The sequence below is a fragment of the Porites lutea genome, chromosome 12, assembly GCF_958299795.1.
Source record: "Porites lutea chromosome 12, jaPorLute2.1, whole genome shotgun sequence".
In the NCBI taxonomy this organism is placed as follows: domain Eukaryota; kingdom Metazoa; phylum Cnidaria; class Anthozoa; order Scleractinia; family Poritidae; genus Porites; species Porites lutea.
Window position 1 is genome coordinate 6,360,108 of NC_133212.1, and position 20,498 is coordinate 6,380,605.

Sequence of the window (20,498 nt, forward strand, 5' to 3'; positions counted from 1 at the left end):
TGCTTTTATAAAATAACTGTTCCGAGAAAAAACGCAAAACTCTTTGTTATGGCACTGATGAAAAGAGAAATTCTTACCAGTCGAAAAGCCTTGTACACGAAGTCTTGCACGCGTAGTCAGTTCTTGTTTTGCAAAAAGATGCTTTCCAAAACACGGTTTTTCTCGCTTGAAATGTCAGCTTAAGCGAAGAAAAATTCACACACCTTCTTTGTAAAGATTTTCCAAGTTTCAGCCGACGAAGGAATGGGTAAATAAACTAAACTTGTCGAATTTTGAACTCGAAAACTTTTTCAAATTCGTGCTTGCGTGATTAGCGCGCGAAAAGCAAAACATGTTAACGCCACAACCATGTCTACATACTCTCATGTAAACACTCATCTTCATCTTAGTTATTTTATAAATTAAGGTGACTTTTCGAGGTCGCAAATTGCAAACGAACGAATTCCTTTTTTAATAGGATGAAGAAAGATAACAAAATAGAAGGAACGAATCTTGAAACGTATAAATATTTTTATCTTTTGGCACAATGCGTTTTCGTGTCAACCATAAACTATAGATTATCTGCTATTATCATCTCTACCCTGTGTATCTTGGTCTTAGAGTGGGTTGTTTTCTCTTACAAGCTGTTCACTGTCTGTTCTGCTTAACTAACCGTTTTCAGTCGTGAACGGGTTTCCGACAAATAATCACTCTCGATATGGTTGTCTACAGATTTGCTTTCAGAAATTTAGGGTGACAGATTTCCTAGGATTCTTTGTCACGCAACACGCAATGGTCAGCTACAAGGTTTTATCGTAACCTGTGCCTCCCCTGAGAAAAAAAAGCTCCATGGTAGCCCAGTAGTCTAGTTTGAGGAATATTGTACTGGGTTAAAATATTATCAATCTTCGATAAAAATGATCTACTATTTGTATCTTGCCAAGATTTAAATATCTTGGATCCTAAAGAGTAATTACTGCACAAAAATAAGTACAGAAAGGGGAACTACATAATAATAATAATCATCATCAAAATTAGCTTAATCCTGTCATAATTATATTTAAAATAACTGAGGTTTCGAATCCCAGGATAGCAATAATATTTGCATACACAAGCTTTCGATTCCATCAGGGAATCTTTTCACTTCGACGGAGCGCGAAGTAAAGGATTCGCTACGCTAAGGAATGTTGCAAAGTTACATTCGGATGTCCCGAAGTTGGTTCGGAATTATTTGGAGATATCTTCGAGTTCTTTGATGATTCTTAATCTTATTTATTATTCTGACTAGAAATATTCACTGCAAAAGTATTCTGCAGAAACTTTGAAGCAATTTGGGCTAGTAGCTTCAAAACACGAGCGAAAATCAAGATACAAGAGCCATTTTCAGTTCGTCTCACTTCGCAGACGAGTTTGGTTGTGTCCTGTTATGTCGCGCGGTATGTTTCTCTAAAGTCAGTTTAGCTTTTTACCGTCGAAAGCTTGTCTTTTCCCCCTGAAATCTAGCATAGGCAAAAAGAAAGAAGAAGAAAAGAGAGAACAAAGTAGGGTCCTTTACAACGATAGTCGCGGTGGGTTATCCATCCAGTTCTTAACCCGCCCGACAGGGCTTAACTTGAGTGGCGCTACTAAAAAACCGAGTTTCGCGAGCGTTATTGCGAGATCCGTATTTCTAGTTTATGTTGCGATGTTGTACACGAATTATCCTTAGTGTGGAGATTGTGCATTTTCAACAAGTTTTGTAAGGGAGTGTACTGATGTTAGTTACGTTGCTAGAGAAGGAGTGGAGTTAGCTATACATAAGGAAAGTGTCGTTGTAAAGGAAATAAAGGAAGTGGAACTGAGATCTCGTCGTACCCAATTTATTTACGACAGAAATTACAATCGAATTGGGTTAAAGCCACGCGGTCATGTACCTAGCAGACTTCTGGTGATGACGTCCGTTACCCAAAAGGAGAAAAGTAAGGGTATTTGTATCGAAGGGTATCCGGAAAAATATCATTTCTTATTATTCCTCCGCATTCAAAATTAATCCACAACCACGACGCCGAAGTGTACGCTCCCATAGCGGCTTGTTCAGGTGATGGAGCTCGTAAACGTCTCTATTCAATATTGCAGCCTGACAAAATATTTTGATGGTCTCCTATACTCTGTTGAACATGTCTTCTCTCGCAAGGATTGCAAGCTTCTTGTTCATAATTTTTTTCAAAGAAAGATGAAAGGTCATTCCAAACGTGTTTTTTAATTCTCTGTCCTGTTGTCAAAAAATTCATAAGAGTTCGTTAAATGGTTTGAAATATTATAACTACTACGTCTTTCATATTACAAATGTAGTAATAATAGTTTGGAGCCATTTAGCCTGTGTATGGCAGGCCCTCCTCCCCTCAACAAATCAGAGAGAAAGACGTCTGTGAATGGCCAGAAAAAGGACGGTAACCGAGAAGCCCTGGGACCGAGTTGAGTTGAGCGAGTTGTTTTGCTAGAGTTGGAGAAAATGGCAGAAAATTTTTCAAACAATTACAATAAAAATGGGTTACCTTCCTTAGAGCATGTGCAGCGTTCTTCGTTGTTGTCAGGTTTAGTCTTATCTTGCCGCTGTAAAGGAAAGATAGAGCAAATAACTTATCAATTTTATACTATTGATAAGTTAGGCTTATTCATGTACTCTTATCAAATACGTACTCTACATTAAACATTTGATTGTAAATTTACCAAGGAAAAACTCATATCCATTTGTATCATCCAAGAAACTTTCATTCAATATGAATGCCTTTCTGTCCAACTCATATCAAACATTTTTCCGTTTTTTTAAGATTAAACACCAACAACGTCAACTCGTCCTCCAGTGTCTCCACTTAAGGCGCATTCCAGACATCAATTTGTAATAATTATTAGTATTCTGTCATAAATCTGAAAAATGGGTTTAATGTTTTTAAACATTAAACACATTACAGAACTTAAAAGTTTGTAACCTTCCTCCTTATATCGTTACGATCCTTTTGATAAATAATTGTATCCACCATCGCCGTAATTTTTAATTTCATCTCGTAAAAATTATATCTGAGGAGGCCTTAAATTAACAAAAAAAATACATAGTTCCTTTAGGCCTCCTTGCCATTTTTTCATAAAATAATTAAATAAACGAACTTAACTTTGTCAATAAAATTTGTATTCTTATTTTCCCCGTTTTTTATCCCCAGGAAGCATTGGAACGTGATAATAACCGTACAAACAACCAAAGTCTTCTGCAACAAATACTACCACTGCCACCGTACCACTAAGCAGGATTATTGAACATGAGATTGTTCCCCGTGTAGATTATAAAACTGTCTCCACTTTTGTAAACGCTAGTTAGAAGTGAACAACAAGGTCTCTAACTTGGATTGTAGAGACGAACAAGAAATATTATCCCAATCAATCAGAAAGTTATGAAATATTTCGTTTATCTGAACAACAAAGATAATATTAGCTTTGTTTTGTAATTGGTTACTATAAACTAGCTTTTGCAACATTACAGAATATTACGGTCAGGCAAATAAACCCCACCACTATCACTACAAGAAATAGGGTACCTTTTCACCAATAACCGACTTTAATTCAGTCACATCTCCCCTCAACGGTTGGGGCTTCTTCAGATCTTTTATCGTGGGTGAGAGCCTTTCGGCAAAAGAAAGTATATTTTCCACGTTTTCACTGCTCTCTGACTTCTTGCTGTCCACAACCAAGGGGTCTTTTAGACGTTTACTATAAGCCCCATAAACAAAAAAGCCATAGGATGATTCGACAAGATGTTTGGGTTCAGCTTTGTGGTAAGGATTGTCAGCATGCGCACACGAAAGTGTTTTCTGACGATTTGTGTTAACAATAACTGAGGGATAAACTGATGACATCAAATAGTCTTTTATATCTTCTTTGGCTTTCTCGACTTCTTTCGAGTCTTGGAGCGACATATCGGTCGGTTTTGATAGTTCTTTTGCTTTCTCGATTACTTTTAATGGCACGGTCACGCTACAGTAAGGGTTCCATAAAAGGTCTTCAGCATAACAGTTGTGTGATTTTACTTTCTTCAAGCTTCGTTTATATATCAACTGGGATGTCTGTTCTTCAAACAGAAACTCAGGCTCTGGCTCGGTATTTTCTCTACTCTTGTTCGTCCTCCAGACTAAAGACGTCTTTAAACTTGTCTTTCCTGTCCAATTCCGCCCAATAAAGTTCTCGGGTACTCTTTTTACGAGACCTTTTTCCTCCCAGAGGGGTCTTTTGTAGACTCCAGTGGCTAGTCTTCCTTGGGCACGAATCCCTGAAGAGGCTAATGGTTTAAAAGAAAACAACGTTAACTCGACGTGGCGGCTTTTCTTACACTTTGGCAAACTAATTTATTCACCATTTACGAACGGATTGAACGCAGCAAGTGTTAGAACATTGAAGTGGAGTGGTTATTATGAAAACCGTTAGACTTCTTTGTTATATGTTTTTGTTAGCTTTTTTGGACCTGATGGTGTAAAACGTTCAACAGCATTCCTATCATTTTGAACTTACTGACCAACAGAAACATCGTATTAATTTATTCAGTGAACAAAAAGCTAGGTCGGAAGCGCGGAAGGTTCTAGCATACACTACAGCACCGGCTTTTATAACCAGTCTCCTCTTCTATGGTTAGAATAAAGGGACAATTTGGGTGATAAAACTGAAACCTATTTATGGGCGACAGTGGGGATGAAGAGTTGGGATGGGTTAAAATAACCTTGAAGCCATTTCTTTCCACTACCTGGCTGATCAATTATTTCGACAACTTTTAGTGCTAACAAGTTGTTTTTACATCGACGCCATTTCCAGCACTCCATCAGCAGCTCACAATCTTCATCTTCAAACCACGACTCAGGAGGGAGGAACCCATTTCTATCTGAAACCTAAAACAGAAAAATGCGTCTGCGTTTTTTGCGATACTTTGTCCTGGATCTTCTTATATCTCTGTGAGAGCGATAGGAGTGTCACACTGCACTAGCCCTACAGCTGACAAAATTTCTTTCTTCTGTTTCATTAATGACGCTAAATTTGGGTGTTTCTTGGTGTTGATTCCTTTTTGTGTTGCGGTATGGGTATTGTTCAGTACCTTTCCGATCTTTGTATTACGTCATTTGGTGGTAATTATAACACCCGACCACAACACCGAGAAACTACCCTAAATTTTGAGGACGCTATGATGAGTTCGTTACCATCCCACTTCAATTAGCAAACTTCTAGCAGACAGAATTATGATTAAAGTCACGAAAAAAATCTATAATTACCACAGGCAAACATAAATAACAGCGATTGTTCACTGATCAGTCGTACAAACAGCTAACCCGGGGATTATTTGGATTCGTAAAAGAGGCCCCCAGTTGCACAATACAGATAAAACTCTTATGTTTGGGCTATAAGAAGGTACTCAACTGAGGAAGGTCAAGCAATGCCGTTAACACAAAGGGAGAAGCTAAAAATCATTAGAAACGCACAAGCCAAGAACCCTACGGAGCACCCAAAGAAATTCTGGGTAGAGGTGTGCCGCCGAGGCCTTCAAACCTTGACCCTGTTTAACACAGAAACCGTCCATTTCGCTACCCTTCCTTTCACTCACAGAATTAAGGTTTTTATTTAAAAAACTTTGGTCATAGAATTAGGTTTTTTGAGATAAACAAATGTAGGTACCAAAAGTATAGACCTCTTACCGCCAACTTTCACATTAGGGTTCGGTCTAAAATGTGACTCAAGACCCTGAAACCCATGTCCGGTTCAGCGGCAAATGCCCGTTACGTTTAGTCCAGGCAAATAAGGGAGTCTCTCCCCGGAACAAGAACAGTTGAAGAAAATGTTGTGGGGATTGGGGATTGGGGATTGCTTAGGACACAACTGTAAAAGTTGCGATTGTCCATCTGGTGCTGCATTACATCACAACTTACAAATGAAAGTAGGATCTTTCCGGATGGGCGGTATATGCTAGTCAGAGCCACAACATTAGACGGAGTGGAATCATTGCTCGGCAGTAGGCTATCGAATGGTTTACATCTTGTTCTGGAGGTGTTATCACTTGGTGAAGACAGATCAGCATCAGTGCTCAATGACTTGAGAGCTGTGGATTAAAGTTAAGATCAATATGTTGCGTTGTTATTTCTAACCTCAGTTGGTACCACTTTATTGATACAATTTTGTTTTCTGTAAAAAAAAGCTTTGATAAACCCACACTGAAATCCAAGAAAATTAACACACTAAAAATGACATCTAACTTCCAACCGTATTTTTCAAAGAGGGATTTGAGCGTCCATCAAAAAATATACAAATACAATCATAACAAAAAGACGATGATAATAATAAACATCAAAGAAATCCTGAGAAAAACCATAAAGCAGAAGAGCGTGGAGAACCGAATCATGGAACGGTCCTGGGTAGGAAAATATTTTAACCAGAATTGTAAAGATCCAGCGATCGCACCTATTCGTATCAGATATTTAAGAGTTCGGAAAACATCCTGAGCATAGTCCTGTCGGAGGTCACGTCTATAAGACAACAAATAATTGCTACCAAAGCGTACAGGGAACAAAAGTTATGGAAGAACGTTGATGAAACTAACTGCCGAGTATGTTGTGATTGTCAAGAAATAGTACCTTAATATACTACGTGGCTTCTCCAACATGGCACAGACACTGTAGGACAGGCATGATCGAATGCTACGACTGTTGAACCACAGTATATTAGACAAGTATGAATTAGGTGACTCTCAACACTCGTATAAGCAAAGCCACCGAGTCCCATGCTTGAAGAATGATAAAGCGAAGGTCTAGTGGAAAAGCAGTTGTTGAGAAAATTTCCAAGTAGAAGGTCTCACGAATCAGATAAAATTCAAGGATTGCGGCTCAAAAAGACGAAGCTCGTGTATGGAAGGGCTAGTCAACGGAAAAACCGTCTCAACGAGGGGCAGTTGCCTGAGCGGATGTCACAAGGCGGGACTGAACTGAATAATAATCTGCATAAAGGAAACTCAGCGGAGAAGTACTGCCCAGCACTATTTGGAAGCTGCTCACTAAGATCGTAACAAAAGGACTCAAAGATCACTTATTTAGAGAAAAGTGATTTTTTCCAGTCCCCAGATAAACAAAGGGGATACCGTACGGCTTTAAGAAAGAAAGAAAGAACCAATCATGCTTTGCTTTAGCAAAGTCAAAGAAAAAAACAACAACAACAACAACGACGTGGCAAACTCGATTGCGAGCAAACTATGAACCAGTTAGTGAGGTAGCAATCAGAAGAGGAACTCCTCAGTGTGATTCCTTATCTCCAAAGCTGTTTGTAATCGCAACTTTCCGTCTCACATGTATACTTGCAATTGCAGGATACTTTAGTTAGAGAGAAAGAGAATGCATTCTTTTATTGTTTAAGGATGATGTGAAATTGTATGGTAGGGATAAAATAGCAGTGGCTAGAACTCAGAAAATCTCTAAATAATGAAATAACCTTGCACAATAGTGTTTTCCACTTTTTAAGGCTGGCATGCTCTCGCCTCCCACGTAGACGTTTCTAGGGCTTCGTCACTCGTTCCTGCCCCTATGGGGCAGGAACGAGTGACGAACCCCTAGAAACGTCTGCGTGGCAGGCTAGGCATGCTTAGACTGATGGACAAAGTACCTTCCTCTGGTTTAATGTGCATCGCCTGGAAGAACATCGAAAGGGGTGACATAGTCATTCTTCCTGAAAGCCGTTGAAGCTGTAATTGGATTCTCCACTTATCTTCCATTGTGCTAAGGCAACGACTTATGCTCTCAGTGGTGAGAAGGAAACAGATGATTGGTTGACGCACGCTCTTCATGCTTGTCAAATTAGGAAATTCGCAATTAAAATGCTCCCTTATTCGGGAAATTCTGTATTCTCCTTGTAGAAGGTTGCTGTCCTTTTCCCTTTGTTTGATGGCTATTGCTTTTCTTGAAAACTTTCCGTTCTTGCCAAAAGGCAGCACTGAATCACTCGACGTTGGGAACGGTCGGTCTGACACTAGTTCCGTGATAACAATCTCTTTCACTGAAACAGTACTGTCCTTCAGACGACTATGCGTCGGTTGAGTTTCTAAATTGAACAGAAATGAGAAGACAAGGGTTCTCAGTCTATGAGTCTATCAAATTAAGGTGGCTCGAACCTATTTATATGCGGGTTGGTTATGTTTTTGAATCGCGTTTTTCATGAAAAACAATTAATTTAACCGATTTCTATGACTTTGGCATTCTTGATAAAGAATGGTGGAACTTTAAGAAAAGTTTATCTATTTTCTTGTTGGTATAGAAACGTTTGGAACATCGGTGTATGTTTCAAACCACATTTTTAACTTCAGCTAATAAGCCTTAGAGCTTTGTAGTTTTATATCCCCAAGTTTGATATCCTGCAATCGTGACCATACAACTCACTGCACAAAATGCAGGTCAAATTTGACCCATTTGTGAAAGCGACGCACAAATAGAGGCAGAGTGCCGACGGACTCTATCCTATCTAAAACGTTATTCTTACCCAAACCTTTATTGTAAGAAACTGAATAATCAGAAACCTATGGCGAATACAGTTAACACTACAAGAAGAACAATTTGATGCTGAATGCAGGGTGAGATTAAAGAACTTTAAAGAAACAGTTTTTAGTACTGAAGGTTCCCGTTTTGAGGAAAAATAAAGCCATCAACTCCAGTACGTACTTGTAACCATCCATTTTTAAGCTGCAATGAAAACTCTGACTTGTACTAGGTAATTTATTCACGCTTTTTAGACTTGCCATCACATTCGCAAGGGAAGTTTACCACTCGGGATAATGAGAAGAATAAGATAGTTGTCATTTCTTTCTTCATCTTTATCCTCAAGTGGAAAACTTCCCGTGCAAATATGATGGCAAATCTAATGATCTTAAATAGATTACCAAATACAAGGGTTTTAATTGCAGCTGAAAATTGGATGGGTTAGAACTACGGGAGTTGGTGGCTTTTATTTCTCCTCAAAACGGGAACATGAGACGCTAAAAACTCTCGAGAGTTTTCCGTAGATGCTATATTTTGCTTTCTTAAGATTTGTTTCGAAAAGAGAGGAACAAATACAAAGTAAGTTTGATAAAGAGCAGTTCTTTAATCTCACTGCGCACTCAGCAAAAAGTTGTTTTTCTTGTAGTGCTAACTGTATTCGCACGATTGAGGCACGAATGACTTCAAACTTGTAGATATAAAACTAAAGAGCTCTAACGCTTATTTGCTGAAGTTAGGTAAAAATCTGTCGTAGGATTTCGAAGTTATTTACATTTTTGCAGCAATGCGGTTTTAAATATATGCCGATATAAACTTTTTTTTTTATTTCTAAGAGAAAATAGATAACATTTTCTTTAAGTTTCTCCATTCTTTATTAAGAAATGCCAAAAATCATAGAAATCGGTTAAATCGTTAAATTTAAGTTAAGAATTTCTCAAAATTGAAAACGTTCCACTTAAAACAGTTCAAAAACCGTTGTTATAGACAAAACAAAAGTGAAGCTACTAATTTTTGGGGTAGAGGTAAAGAACAGTGGTAAAAATTCATGTTTGCCGTAAAAGTGACTCTAAATCTCTCTAAAAACATCACTTCTTACGCGCTCTCTCATTTTAATACGTCCTGGATACAAGTCCCGGATGTAAGTCACGAAAAGCTGCTGTACACAACACCATCCTTGCAAAGAATAATCATCATCAATACAGTCGTCGTCATCATCACCATCACCATTATCATCATCTGAACAACGTCATCGTCGCCATCGCAATTGTATTTTAAGTTAATTCAGCAAACACAATCACTTTAATAGCATACCTTTTTCACCAATTTGCGCCCCTGATAAATATCCTGATGGTAGATTAAGGATTACACGCTCATCCGTCTCAGCATTATTTCCCCCCATTTGAATTTCATTTCCTGTGGCGAAGGCTATGATGTAAAATTAAAGGACAAAGAATTACTACTCTGCTATAGTATAAAAGACGATATGATCGTCGAAGTTATAATTATTACAGTAACTTAAGCAATTGCAAATCAACCCGAAAACGTTTTTGGGCTTCAACGGGATTGGAACCAAGTCCAGTGGCCTCCGCGTTAGCACTACAGTGCTCTTCCAACTGGGCTATGAAGATCCATACATGAGGAGCAGGCCAAATTATTGAATTCGTATTAACCCGTCAAAGAAATGAAACATTAAATGCAAATTACGCCCTCCCCCCCCCCTCCCCGCAAAAAAAAAAAAATTAAAAAAACCAAATCAGCTGTTCAACGGGATTCGAAATAATTGCCTCTGCGTTAACGCTGGCTGCAGTGTTCTGCCAAATGAACCATAAAGAGCCATATATTGTGAGCAGCCCAATTTGTTAAGAAAGGAATGAAATATGGAACTAAGATGATGAGAACTACGGAAATACAGAGTAAAAGAGGATATGAACTGATCCTCGCAGTTGTAATAGCAATTTAAGCGCGTTCATTATATCACCTTTTCTAAGCATGTCTGAATGATCGTCTTCAGAATCTGACGTTGGCTCTTCCGAATCACATAACAATGACTCGACATCCCCATCGTAACTACTGTCGCTGTCGTTTCCGTCATCACTGGTGTCAGCTTTTTGAAAAAAGGTAGAAGAAGATATTACTTACATTAAGTCTGTACTAGATTAAATAAATTGATAAAGCCAAGCCTAAAAAAACACAACAAAAAGAAAACTTTAAGCCATTACAACCAATCCACAAATGTTTACTTATAAAATTTTCTTACATCGATAGTTTTGCAATTTTTAAAGCAATGGAGGTTCGGCTCCACTGCAGAAGTTTATGGGGTGTTATTATATGGCTACAATAGTACACGCACTCGGATTGGCAGTTTTCCTGTAATGAGCGGGCGCTGACACTACTAGCTAGGTGTCCAAGGTATATACAATCAGTGTTTAACTTGATAGTGGACATCCTTATGGAAATCCATGTTATGGTCAATTGAAAGCTGTCAAAAAGGGTATCCGCTGACCAGTGTCACCTGACTGTACCACGGGATCAATAGTAACAACTCATTGAGGTGACGTGTTTTTAGGTATCCGCTGACCAGTTACTGGTTTTAATTAATCGCAGGCTCAGGTCCATAATGAAAAGGCCATATAATAAAAAACTTGTTAACCTCGTCCGTTCGGTCATTACAGGGAAATCTCAGACCTCGGCCTCGATGTATTGACCTCGCTATCGGTCAATACATCAAGGCCTCGGTCTAAGATTTCCCTGTTATGACCGAACTGACGAGATTAATAATTAGTATTTATTATTCAACTGCACTCAGTAGAGTACAAATAACGCCAAAAACGAGTACAATTAGAGGCCTTTAGATTCTAGACGAGAACGACTACGAGTACGAGATTTTCTCAATACTAAGTAATGCTGGTGCGTGAACCACGGTTATTTTGGCAGGATAACGTGGTAGTCGTCGTCATTCTACTACAAGTTTTAGCGAGAGTGTCGTGGTGGCGGGAACAAGTTATCAAATGTTAGAAGTTTTAGCATTTTGCAATCTGGATAGGGCTCAACCTCCTTCAATAACGATAAAAGTGCTAACTTTTCTGGTGAAAAAAGTACAATAAAGAATTCCGGGGTGTCTATTTTTTTGTCAATACACGAAAAAACTTAAAAATCAAAACTCCTACTCGTAGTCGTTCTCGTCCTCGAATCTAAAGGTCTCTAATATCTCACGATATTTGCACCCCAGAAGACCCGTTTGACCGGTTATAATTGCGCACAAACGAGTCGGCAAATGGAAGAAAATGCATCGTTTTCTGAAGAAAATAACGGAATAAGGGACAAATGTAAGCTTAAATAAACCGAGTTTCTAAATTAAAGAACAACAATCAAATGTCGAAATTTATTAAAAATAGAAAGAGCATACAAACTTTATGCTAAAGATACAACAGAGAGACTGAACAGTCTTCACCTCTAGTTCTTTTAAAATATGAGGAAACTCGACGTGGTAGACGTAAGAAGCTCTCTTTTTTGTTGGTATAACCCGGCGAAGATCAGTTTTCAAGTCTTTTGTTTACGAGTGGCACTTTGAAACTCCTTGAAATTGGAGAAGAGTTTTTGTCTTTCCATCGTTATTTGCTCTGCTCAGTTTTCCCACTTGCAGTCCGTTTAACATAACCGATTACCATTATAACCTCACCATTATTTATCATTCCATCTCTGTTTTTCTCGTAAATGTTTGAAAGCGCCTACGAAAACTTGTGAAAAAATTGACTTACCGAGTAAACTACTTTGACAAGTTTTCATTTCTGACCAATCAGCGAGCACGTTGATGAAAGCACGTGAAAACTCGACTTAAGTTAGTCGGTCACGCATTCTCGTCGTAAGTAGCCAAGGGTGCACATTTACTGAGTTCTATTTTATACTCCTCGAGTTGAATAGTAAATCTCTTATTGGACAGTCTAGTGAGTAGTGTCGTGGGATATTTTTGCTCGTCTCTTGTATTTTGACTCGTAAAAATATCCCACGGTACTACACACTAACCGACCAATAAGATATATGTACTTACTAGCTTCATCTTCTTCGTGGGATGCATTAATAGCTGCCAGCAATTCTGACAAATCAACTCTCTCGCGGCCCTCTAGAGTAATATCGCTAGCGTATCTGTTCAGTAAAAATACGTCAAAGACGAATCGTTAAAACTGATAAAGGAGAGATTTACTGGTCGTTATCACGCGTGTTCTCATCAGCTGTGTGGATGAGTGATTTATTTTGGATACGCATGATCACAAAAATTATGTAATCTTCTCGGATAAAGACGATAAACTGTAGGCTCCGTCTCACAACGCTTACACATATAAATTCTGCGGGACGTAAAAAGACCCACGCACTGTCCGTAAAGAGTAAGGTCATAGTCCCCGGTGGTGTGGTCTATCTCTTTTACGTTTACCTGTCGGTTATCTCTTCAAGGAAAAGGGCTGCGTTCTCGTGATCATGATTCATAGCAACGAACTCCAGTAACGGTAAACTGTCCCACTGAAAACCAGATTCTGCTGCTTCATTAATCAAGAATTGTAACACCTGAACTATCAGCGAGGATTCTAAAAGAGCGAAAAGAGCGAATAAGATGTCATGGGAAAGAAACCTATTACACAAAAGCAAGTAAAAACAATAAAATAAAACATCTACCGTTCATTAACTAAGCTGCACATTATATATGTTTGTTTAGCTTCAGCATTGTACATGGCGATGTGGTAACTCAGACTAAGTTAAAAAAAAAACAAAGCAAAACAAACAACAACAACCACAAATATAACAACAACAACAACAACAACAACAAACATGAAAAAATACTGATAAAAAACATACCAGAATTCCCAGAATGTTGAGTTTTACCACTTTTGATTGAAGCTCGGGGTGTACAACGGATCAATATTTTGCTCATCACTCTACACATTTCCTCCTGGCTTTGAGATGCTCTTTCACCAACTCTCTCGAGACATTCGTCATCTGTGTGTTGACAGTAATCCACGTACCAAAGCTTCGCTTCGGCCAGTTTTTTACCTGTCGCTGAGTAGATTTTCACAACTTGCTTTCCCGCTTTCGTTGACTCTAAACGAGAAAATGAATTGTGTTAGTTTGATTCCGGTTAACTAAAGAATTGATGAGGTCGAACATCCGATTTTTTGGCGTTCTTATGTGGTAGCTCTAATTACATGGATTACCGTAATGATTTAGCGCCCGGGGCACTTATTTACTTTTGGTACCTCAAGGGATGGCGCTTATTCGAGGCAGGGCGCTTATTTGGGACAGGGCTGAATGTTCAAAACAAAACTTTAATATTAATTTAAAAAGGGACGATAACCGAAACTGTCACAGAAAAGAATATACTGTGAATGTTCAGTTAACTTGGGAAACTCAGACCAAGACCACTGTTTTTGTGATGTGGCATTACCATTCGTTTGTGAGCAATTAAAGGAAGATACACTCTGAAGAGGGCCTCCTCTCTCGAACGGTCAACATATATGTTTTTCTCCAAACGTAATTGAAGTAATATATCAAGCATAAGACGCAGCTGTTTTATCACTAGATGAAACATCGAGAAGAGAGTTGAAAATACGACGCGCAGCGGAGTATTTTTGACGAACTTTGAGGTGTTTCATCTGGTGATGAAACACTGGGTCGAATGCTTGATATTACTTCTCAAACAAAATGATTTTAGAAGGAGAAATTAAGGATGCAAAAATGAGCAGTTTTTCATCTGATTTGCAAACACTCATTCTCAATGAATTATTATTGAGTTTAAGAATGTAGTATAAAGGTTACTCTTTGTTGGGTGCATAACTGTATTTTTTTTTACAAATTTCATCTTCGCCTCGTAATACAGCTGTGGTGTTCGTTTTCCTATATCTCTAGTTCGTTAATTGCGACGTAATTAATGCTCAAACTTGGGAGGTACTACCCCTGAAAATGCATTCAAGCAACAAAACATACCTGGAATACAATTTCCGTCCCCGTGTTTATCGCCTTTCTTCCAGACGATGATTTCTTCTAAATTTCCAACGGTTGCGTATCCTGACTCAACCTCAGGGAAGAGCGCTGCCAACCCAACGAATTCACAAGATGGTGCACCCTAGATAACAAATAATTAAAAAATAATATGAATTAAGGGTCATGATTTTGTATGGAAAAATAATTTTTAATGAAGCAGGCCAGCAGTTTAAAGGGTGGGTCAAGTCTGAAAAATGTCAATACCTTCATGCCGATGTATAGAGAATAAGCAATTGTATTCTGTCAAAGTTTGAATTTGTCAAAAAAAGAAAAAATTTAAAATAAAAAGGCCCATTAACTTACCGGCAAACCCACTGGATTCGGACGTATCTTAATAATCGGGTACTCCTCGAGAGCGCTATCTGCATTGTGAAGAAATATCATCAGTGAAACGTGCCTTTCCCTGGGACACAAACATTTTAAACTGCTTTCGTGCCTTCTTCGCTCCAGCGTTCAGAATTCAGATGCACCGTTGCTTTAAGCAGGCTTCGTTGTTATTACTGGCGCGGTGAACTATGACAAACTTTATGCCCACATCCTTTTTTTATTTGAATTTTTTGGCCTTCCCGAAATTAGAGTGCCTAACTTTTTTTTTTTCGAAAAAAATCACGTGAAAATTTTTGTTATTTTTGACTGAAACTAATTGTATGAGGTTTTATTGATATAATGCGCGTGCCAGATAAATTTAGAGAACTCATTGAAGCAGAAAATCCTAACAAGTAATTCCGCAGTAGGGTCTGTCGGATTATACCAGCATAATTTTGAGCATAATACTATATCTGGAGCATCAGGCATAATGCTGGGATAATACCAATATCTTTGCAGCATAATGGTGACAGTTTCTGAACACTGTGAAAAGTGTATGCAAAGTTTGCCAGCAACTCCAGCTAGAAAGTACAAAGTTGATAAAAGCGGGAATATTTTTGGAACTTGATACCTCAGACTTGTACCCAGTGCATTTTGGTATAATCGAAGGCCTGGTTACCTCTTTATGCCAGGCTTCCAAGCCAAGCTTTCAAAAATAAAAGACTACATTGTAGGAATGTTTATTAATAGGCACGGACCTATAGGGGGTGGGGTGGAAAAGTGTCATTTTAGTCTGGCATAATTTGAGCATTATACCTGCTGCTGAGCATAATGAAAGCATGAAAGCATAATACTCTATTTTACGAGCATAATCCGACAGACCCTATAGGGCAGAAAACAGCTTTACTGCGCTTTTCACAAACAAACGAAATCCAAGGCTCAAAAACCGCCTTCACGTTTTTCACTGCCGTCAATCATAATTACAATCACAAGTAACGAACCTTGAAACACAGAAACACACAAAACGGATCGAAATATACCAATCACAGATCACAAACCATGACCTTTTGAACCTGTTTAGGTAAAATTCTGTTTCCTAAGGGGTCCGCTAAGATGATTGATGGCGGCGAAAAACCAAAAAAGTCAGTTGGCTTTTGAACTTCTGAGTTCGCGTGTTTTTGAAAAGCGCAGTAAAATTGTTGTAAAATTGTTTTGGAATTTCGTAAACTGAACTAAAATTGGAATTCGGACACGCGCTGAAAACTAGTTTTGTGAAAAAAATTAGCTCTTAGCCATAAAGCCTACGTTTTTGTTAGGTTACATCACTTTCGAAAACAAACTAGAAGGGCAGGGGAACAAATCATCAGTACCTTGGAAATGAATCACTCATTAGTATGCATAAAGAAACCAACCACTGACAAATGAAGATATAATGCCTGTCAGCCATGTTCAAGCAACACAGCGAACGTTCCCGCTCAAGTGGGTATTCATACAGAAAGAAAAAACACTCACGATCGTTTCAAAGACTTAGCTCAACACCCACAGAAAGAGGAGAAACAGTTGTTAAAATCATAACCTCATTGCGTCTGCAGGTATAAAATCCAAGTATAAAGTTAATTTACTGTATAATAATCCAGAAAAAAAAAACTTACTTTCAATATCTGACGTATGCCTTGATTGAGGGGCAGAACTGCTACTTTGTGAACCTAGCCCGGAGTCAGAATAGTTTCCACGCATACCATGTGATACCTATCAGGTAAGAGATGCATAAAATTGAAAAGTCACACCATGGAGTACTTTTAATCACATCAGGCTGATTCCTATTTTTCTGAAAATTAATACATAACAATATAAAATAATCGATTTTAGGACAACAAACAAAGGTCTCCTAGTGTATCAGCTATTTCGGTAAAATTTTTCTTCTGGTTTCTTCTCTTTTGCTGAACAGGTTTTCAAAAATTAGCCTTAGTGCTTTTTGAAATCAGGGAGGAAACAAGACACAACAAAAGCATAGTATCTATTTCGCTTCGAGAAACTCCAGAGTAAGAAGATCTTACTAAAGCTAGTAACCCTTCACAAGAACCGAAAAATTAGCCATAATTTCTTCCAAACCGCCAGGCTTGTGGCATCTGAAACTTAGCTTTATAGCACACTTACCAATCAGCCGACAATTTTTACCTTAGGAATTTTTGTGTGCAATATTTTCTGCCCGCACCACCAACTCAGAGTGTAAATCCAAATACTTTAATAACCTGTCCAAAGTCTAATGAATCCTTTTTTCAACACATTTTTCGCCTGCTGACTGACTGGACTTCTAGGAACCGAACAGGCAAACCTGAGTGTAGAAACTCTCCCTCCAGTAGTTTATTTCGCCGGTTATAAAGCACTCACCTGCGCTAGCCTTTCTTGAGGTGGTTCAGGCATCTGAATGATGTCGTCTCTTTGGTTTTGATGCTCCAATTGTAATTCATAGGCGTTAACATTGATGGATGATGCCGGCTGATAACTATCGAAACTACTACACGATGTTGACGTAGTCAGCCTAGGGGCAGGTGCCACTGTAGACAGATCACATTCATTGCAATATAAATCGGGACAATCTCGATCTGGAGAGGAGGGAAGTGATTGCTGCTAACGGTTTCAGTCATGTAAGTCGTAAATAAACTTGAACGAGTTTGACTAACGGTTGCGGGTTGCGGGTCCGAAGTTGCGGTCGTGGGTCCAATGTCGCGGTCTCGGGTCCAAAGTCGCGGGTGAGGAAAATGATTTGCGTGAACTTTAAGGTGGCTGAACACAGTTTTGCGGGCGGTCAGCGGTAACTCGCGTGACGGCGCGTGTTTAAAATTAGACAAACAAACATGGCGTTGAAAAAATCAATGATACACAGCAGACGATTTCCCAAAATCTACTCATTAAAATTTTGTGACATTTGACAGAATTTTTACTTTTATCGTATTTTAAATAATGAGAACTTTAAAATGAAAGTTGAAACGACGATTTTTGTGACACATTTAATAATTACAGTGCAATTAATATATTACTGATCATCTAAAAACCCGTCTGTTAAAATTTGGTCATATAAGTTTCAAATGGTAATGATTAATTATAGTAAGCTGTGTACAGGTTTATAAGAAAATCTAATGAGCGAATTTTAAAGTGAAATCTAAAAGTTGTATTCAATCGTTCATGTCGATATTACTGATCATCTAAAAACCCGTCTGTTAAAATTTGGTCATATAAGTTTCAAATGGTAATGATTAATTATAGTAAGCTGTGTACAGGTTTATAAGAAAATCTAATGAGCGAATTTTAAAGTGAAATCTAAAAGTTGTATTCAATCGTTCATGTCGCCTTGGAAACTACCAAAACGTCAGATTTTGCCTGTCCATCAAAATTGTTCATCAGCATAATTTTCACTCCCCAAGTTTCAGCCTGTGACCTGCAACCTTTCTCTTGCCATGATTTGGCAACTCATATATTTTCCCAAACTGTCAAAACTGTGTTCAGCCACCGTAACTTAGAGTTCGAGGCAACTGAGTGAAAATGACTAATTATGTAAAGGAAAAAATCGTTTTTAAGCACAATAATCTTCGGTTGCCAATTTACAGGTTACGAATGTTAGAATCAATATAATACTGTCGAAAGAAATGACCTAAAAGTAAAAGCTAGCCGACTTTTGTGTTCGCCGTAAGTTTATTATTTTTTCTTCCTATCGGGCCCAGTTATATGTAAATTCAGCTTTGAATGCACTTATGCATAACAGTATCTGATAGCAAAAAAAAAAAGTGCCATAAGGTACTGTTGTTTTCTTTGGGGACTGACCTAGAGGATAGTACTTTTTCGGCTTCTGTTTGAGTCCTGTTCTTTAAACTAAATTGCTTAAACCTACACAAATGCTCAGAGGTGCATTTACTGAAAAGTACGATAGACTTCGTAGACTACAAATTATAAACGTTACAACAACTTGAAACCTTTTTTTAACAAAAGGCTAACTCAGGCTTGAAAATCTACGAGTTTCCGGTCGGTAGAGGAAACGAGAACTCTTACATATTTGGAAATGTTTTCGGCAAAGATAAAGAAAATAAAAAAGGCGGTATTCAAGCGGTATTTAGGGCATGAATTATAAAAAAAAAGTAGTCAAAAGAAAGGCGATAAGTGTCTGAAGGCTGTAATGGACCGGACGAACGTTCCTCGAAACAAGACTTTCGCTTTGTTCTTTTTTTTTACAACTAAGACGACGACGGAAACGCGCGTTCACTAGAGAGGAGGCGTTTAAAAGAGAGAGGTGACTGGGTGGCAAGATTTTTTTCTCACACGAATCCTTCTAATTTTCTGCGGCCGTGGCTATCGCTACTTTTGAGATACACGGCTGAAAACTAACAGGATACCTATAAATTTTAATATGCTCTTTCAGCTCGTGCTAACAAAATGTTAAAAAAAACGAACTGTTTTCGTGTTTACTGAAAGTTGATCACGCGATCAACCAATGCGAAAGGCCTATATTAGACTAATAAACGCCCCATCTGCGCCAAATACTACGAATTAGAAAAAGAACAGCAGACGCATTCACATCATTCAGTTTCTTGCCTGATTAACAAGGCTTTGATTGCATACTTTATCTTGAAATTGTTCAATGTCAAGTTCAAAGTAAGGATAGTCTAAAGGAATTCTGTTATCGATGTTGGGATAGAGCGATTTTCGTATGACCTTGAAAAATGGGTTTCGGTAAGTGTTCGTTATTTGTTTTATCAGCCAAAGGATGAAAAGATCAAAACATGGCCTCTTCGTTTTCCTGCCAAAGAAAACCCTAATATAGAGAAGGCATTGTTCGATTGACCAGTCGTGTTGCAGTATGACGTCAAAGTGAGGTATCGATTGATTTCTAGAAAGTGCTTCGGGCGTGAAGTTTTTCAGCTGAGCGTTCGCTTAACCAACCAAAAGCCACACCCGTTTGTATCCGTTCGACAAACCAATCAAATCGCTCTATTTCCGTTTGTTTGTTGTTTCTGTTTTGTCCACCCGTTTTCATTTCAAGGCCAAACGAAAATCGTTCTATGAATCGATATATTCCGCTATTCTTAAATTCTCTTGATATCTTTGCCGTAAGCATAATGCATATTAGTTTTTTGAGCTTGTTACAGTTACAAGAATATACCTCTCTCTCCTTTAAACGCCTCCTTTCTAGTAAACACTAGGTCATTTGGATGTGCTTTTAGCTTGGTCACGCTCTAGGACCAATTTAGATCTAGTCGTAGTTTTAATTTGACAGGTGAATTCACTTTGTTTACCGTGAACTGAAACGTCGTGTACTTTTAAGGTTTAAATCTTTGTGTTCTTGTTCAGAGCTGGTTTGATGGTTTGTTTATTTATTTGTGTTTGACAAGAGAAGAAGGAAATCAAAAGCGTAGGCTTAGATGGCAGCGTTTTGGAAAGTTCATACAGGCTTTTATTGACCTAATTTATTGCCTCTCAGGACTTGTTTCTCAGGTGATGTTGGTTATTTACTGTTTTCAGTGTCTGGTTTACTTTCTTTATGATGTCGGGCGCAATTATTTCCTGTCACTTAGTTACGATGCATGTTTTCAAGATTTGACTGAGACGCCAATAAACGGGTTCCTGTCACAGGTTTTGAACAGTTTTTCTTACTGATTGCCATTTAAG

General features: G+C 38.3%; 1 protein-coding gene across 1 annotated transcript in view; it reads right to left on the bottom strand.

The window, feature by feature from the left end:
- LOC140954007 (uncharacterized) overlaps positions 1 to 20,498 on the bottom strand; it is a 70,392-nt gene that overhangs the window by 42,895 nt on the left and 6,999 nt on the right. Inside the window, exons 6-19 of the mRNA XM_073403395.1 lie at positions 17,229 to 17,395; positions 16,490 to 16,586; positions 14,835 to 14,893; positions 14,475 to 14,613; positions 13,350 to 13,592; positions 12,931 to 13,081; positions 12,550 to 12,644; positions 10,480 to 10,605; positions 9,813 to 9,926; positions 7,636 to 8,070; positions 5,916 to 6,085; positions 4,745 to 4,886; positions 3,549 to 4,285; positions 2,514 to 2,571 (exon numbers count right to left, since the gene is read on the bottom strand). Of these exons, the coding sequence (XP_073259496.1) occupies positions 2,514 to 2,571; positions 3,549 to 4,285; positions 4,745 to 4,886; positions 5,916 to 6,085; positions 7,636 to 8,070; positions 9,813 to 9,926; positions 10,480 to 10,605; positions 12,550 to 12,644; positions 12,931 to 13,081; positions 13,350 to 13,592; positions 14,475 to 14,613; positions 14,835 to 14,893; positions 16,490 to 16,586; positions 17,229 to 17,395 (2,733 nt within the window). The remainder of the gene's footprint in view (positions 1 to 2,513; positions 2,572 to 3,548; positions 4,286 to 4,744; positions 4,887 to 5,915; positions 6,086 to 7,635; positions 8,071 to 9,812; positions 9,927 to 10,479; positions 10,606 to 12,549; positions 12,645 to 12,930; positions 13,082 to 13,349; positions 13,593 to 14,474; positions 14,614 to 14,834; positions 14,894 to 16,489; positions 16,587 to 17,228; positions 17,396 to 20,498) is intronic.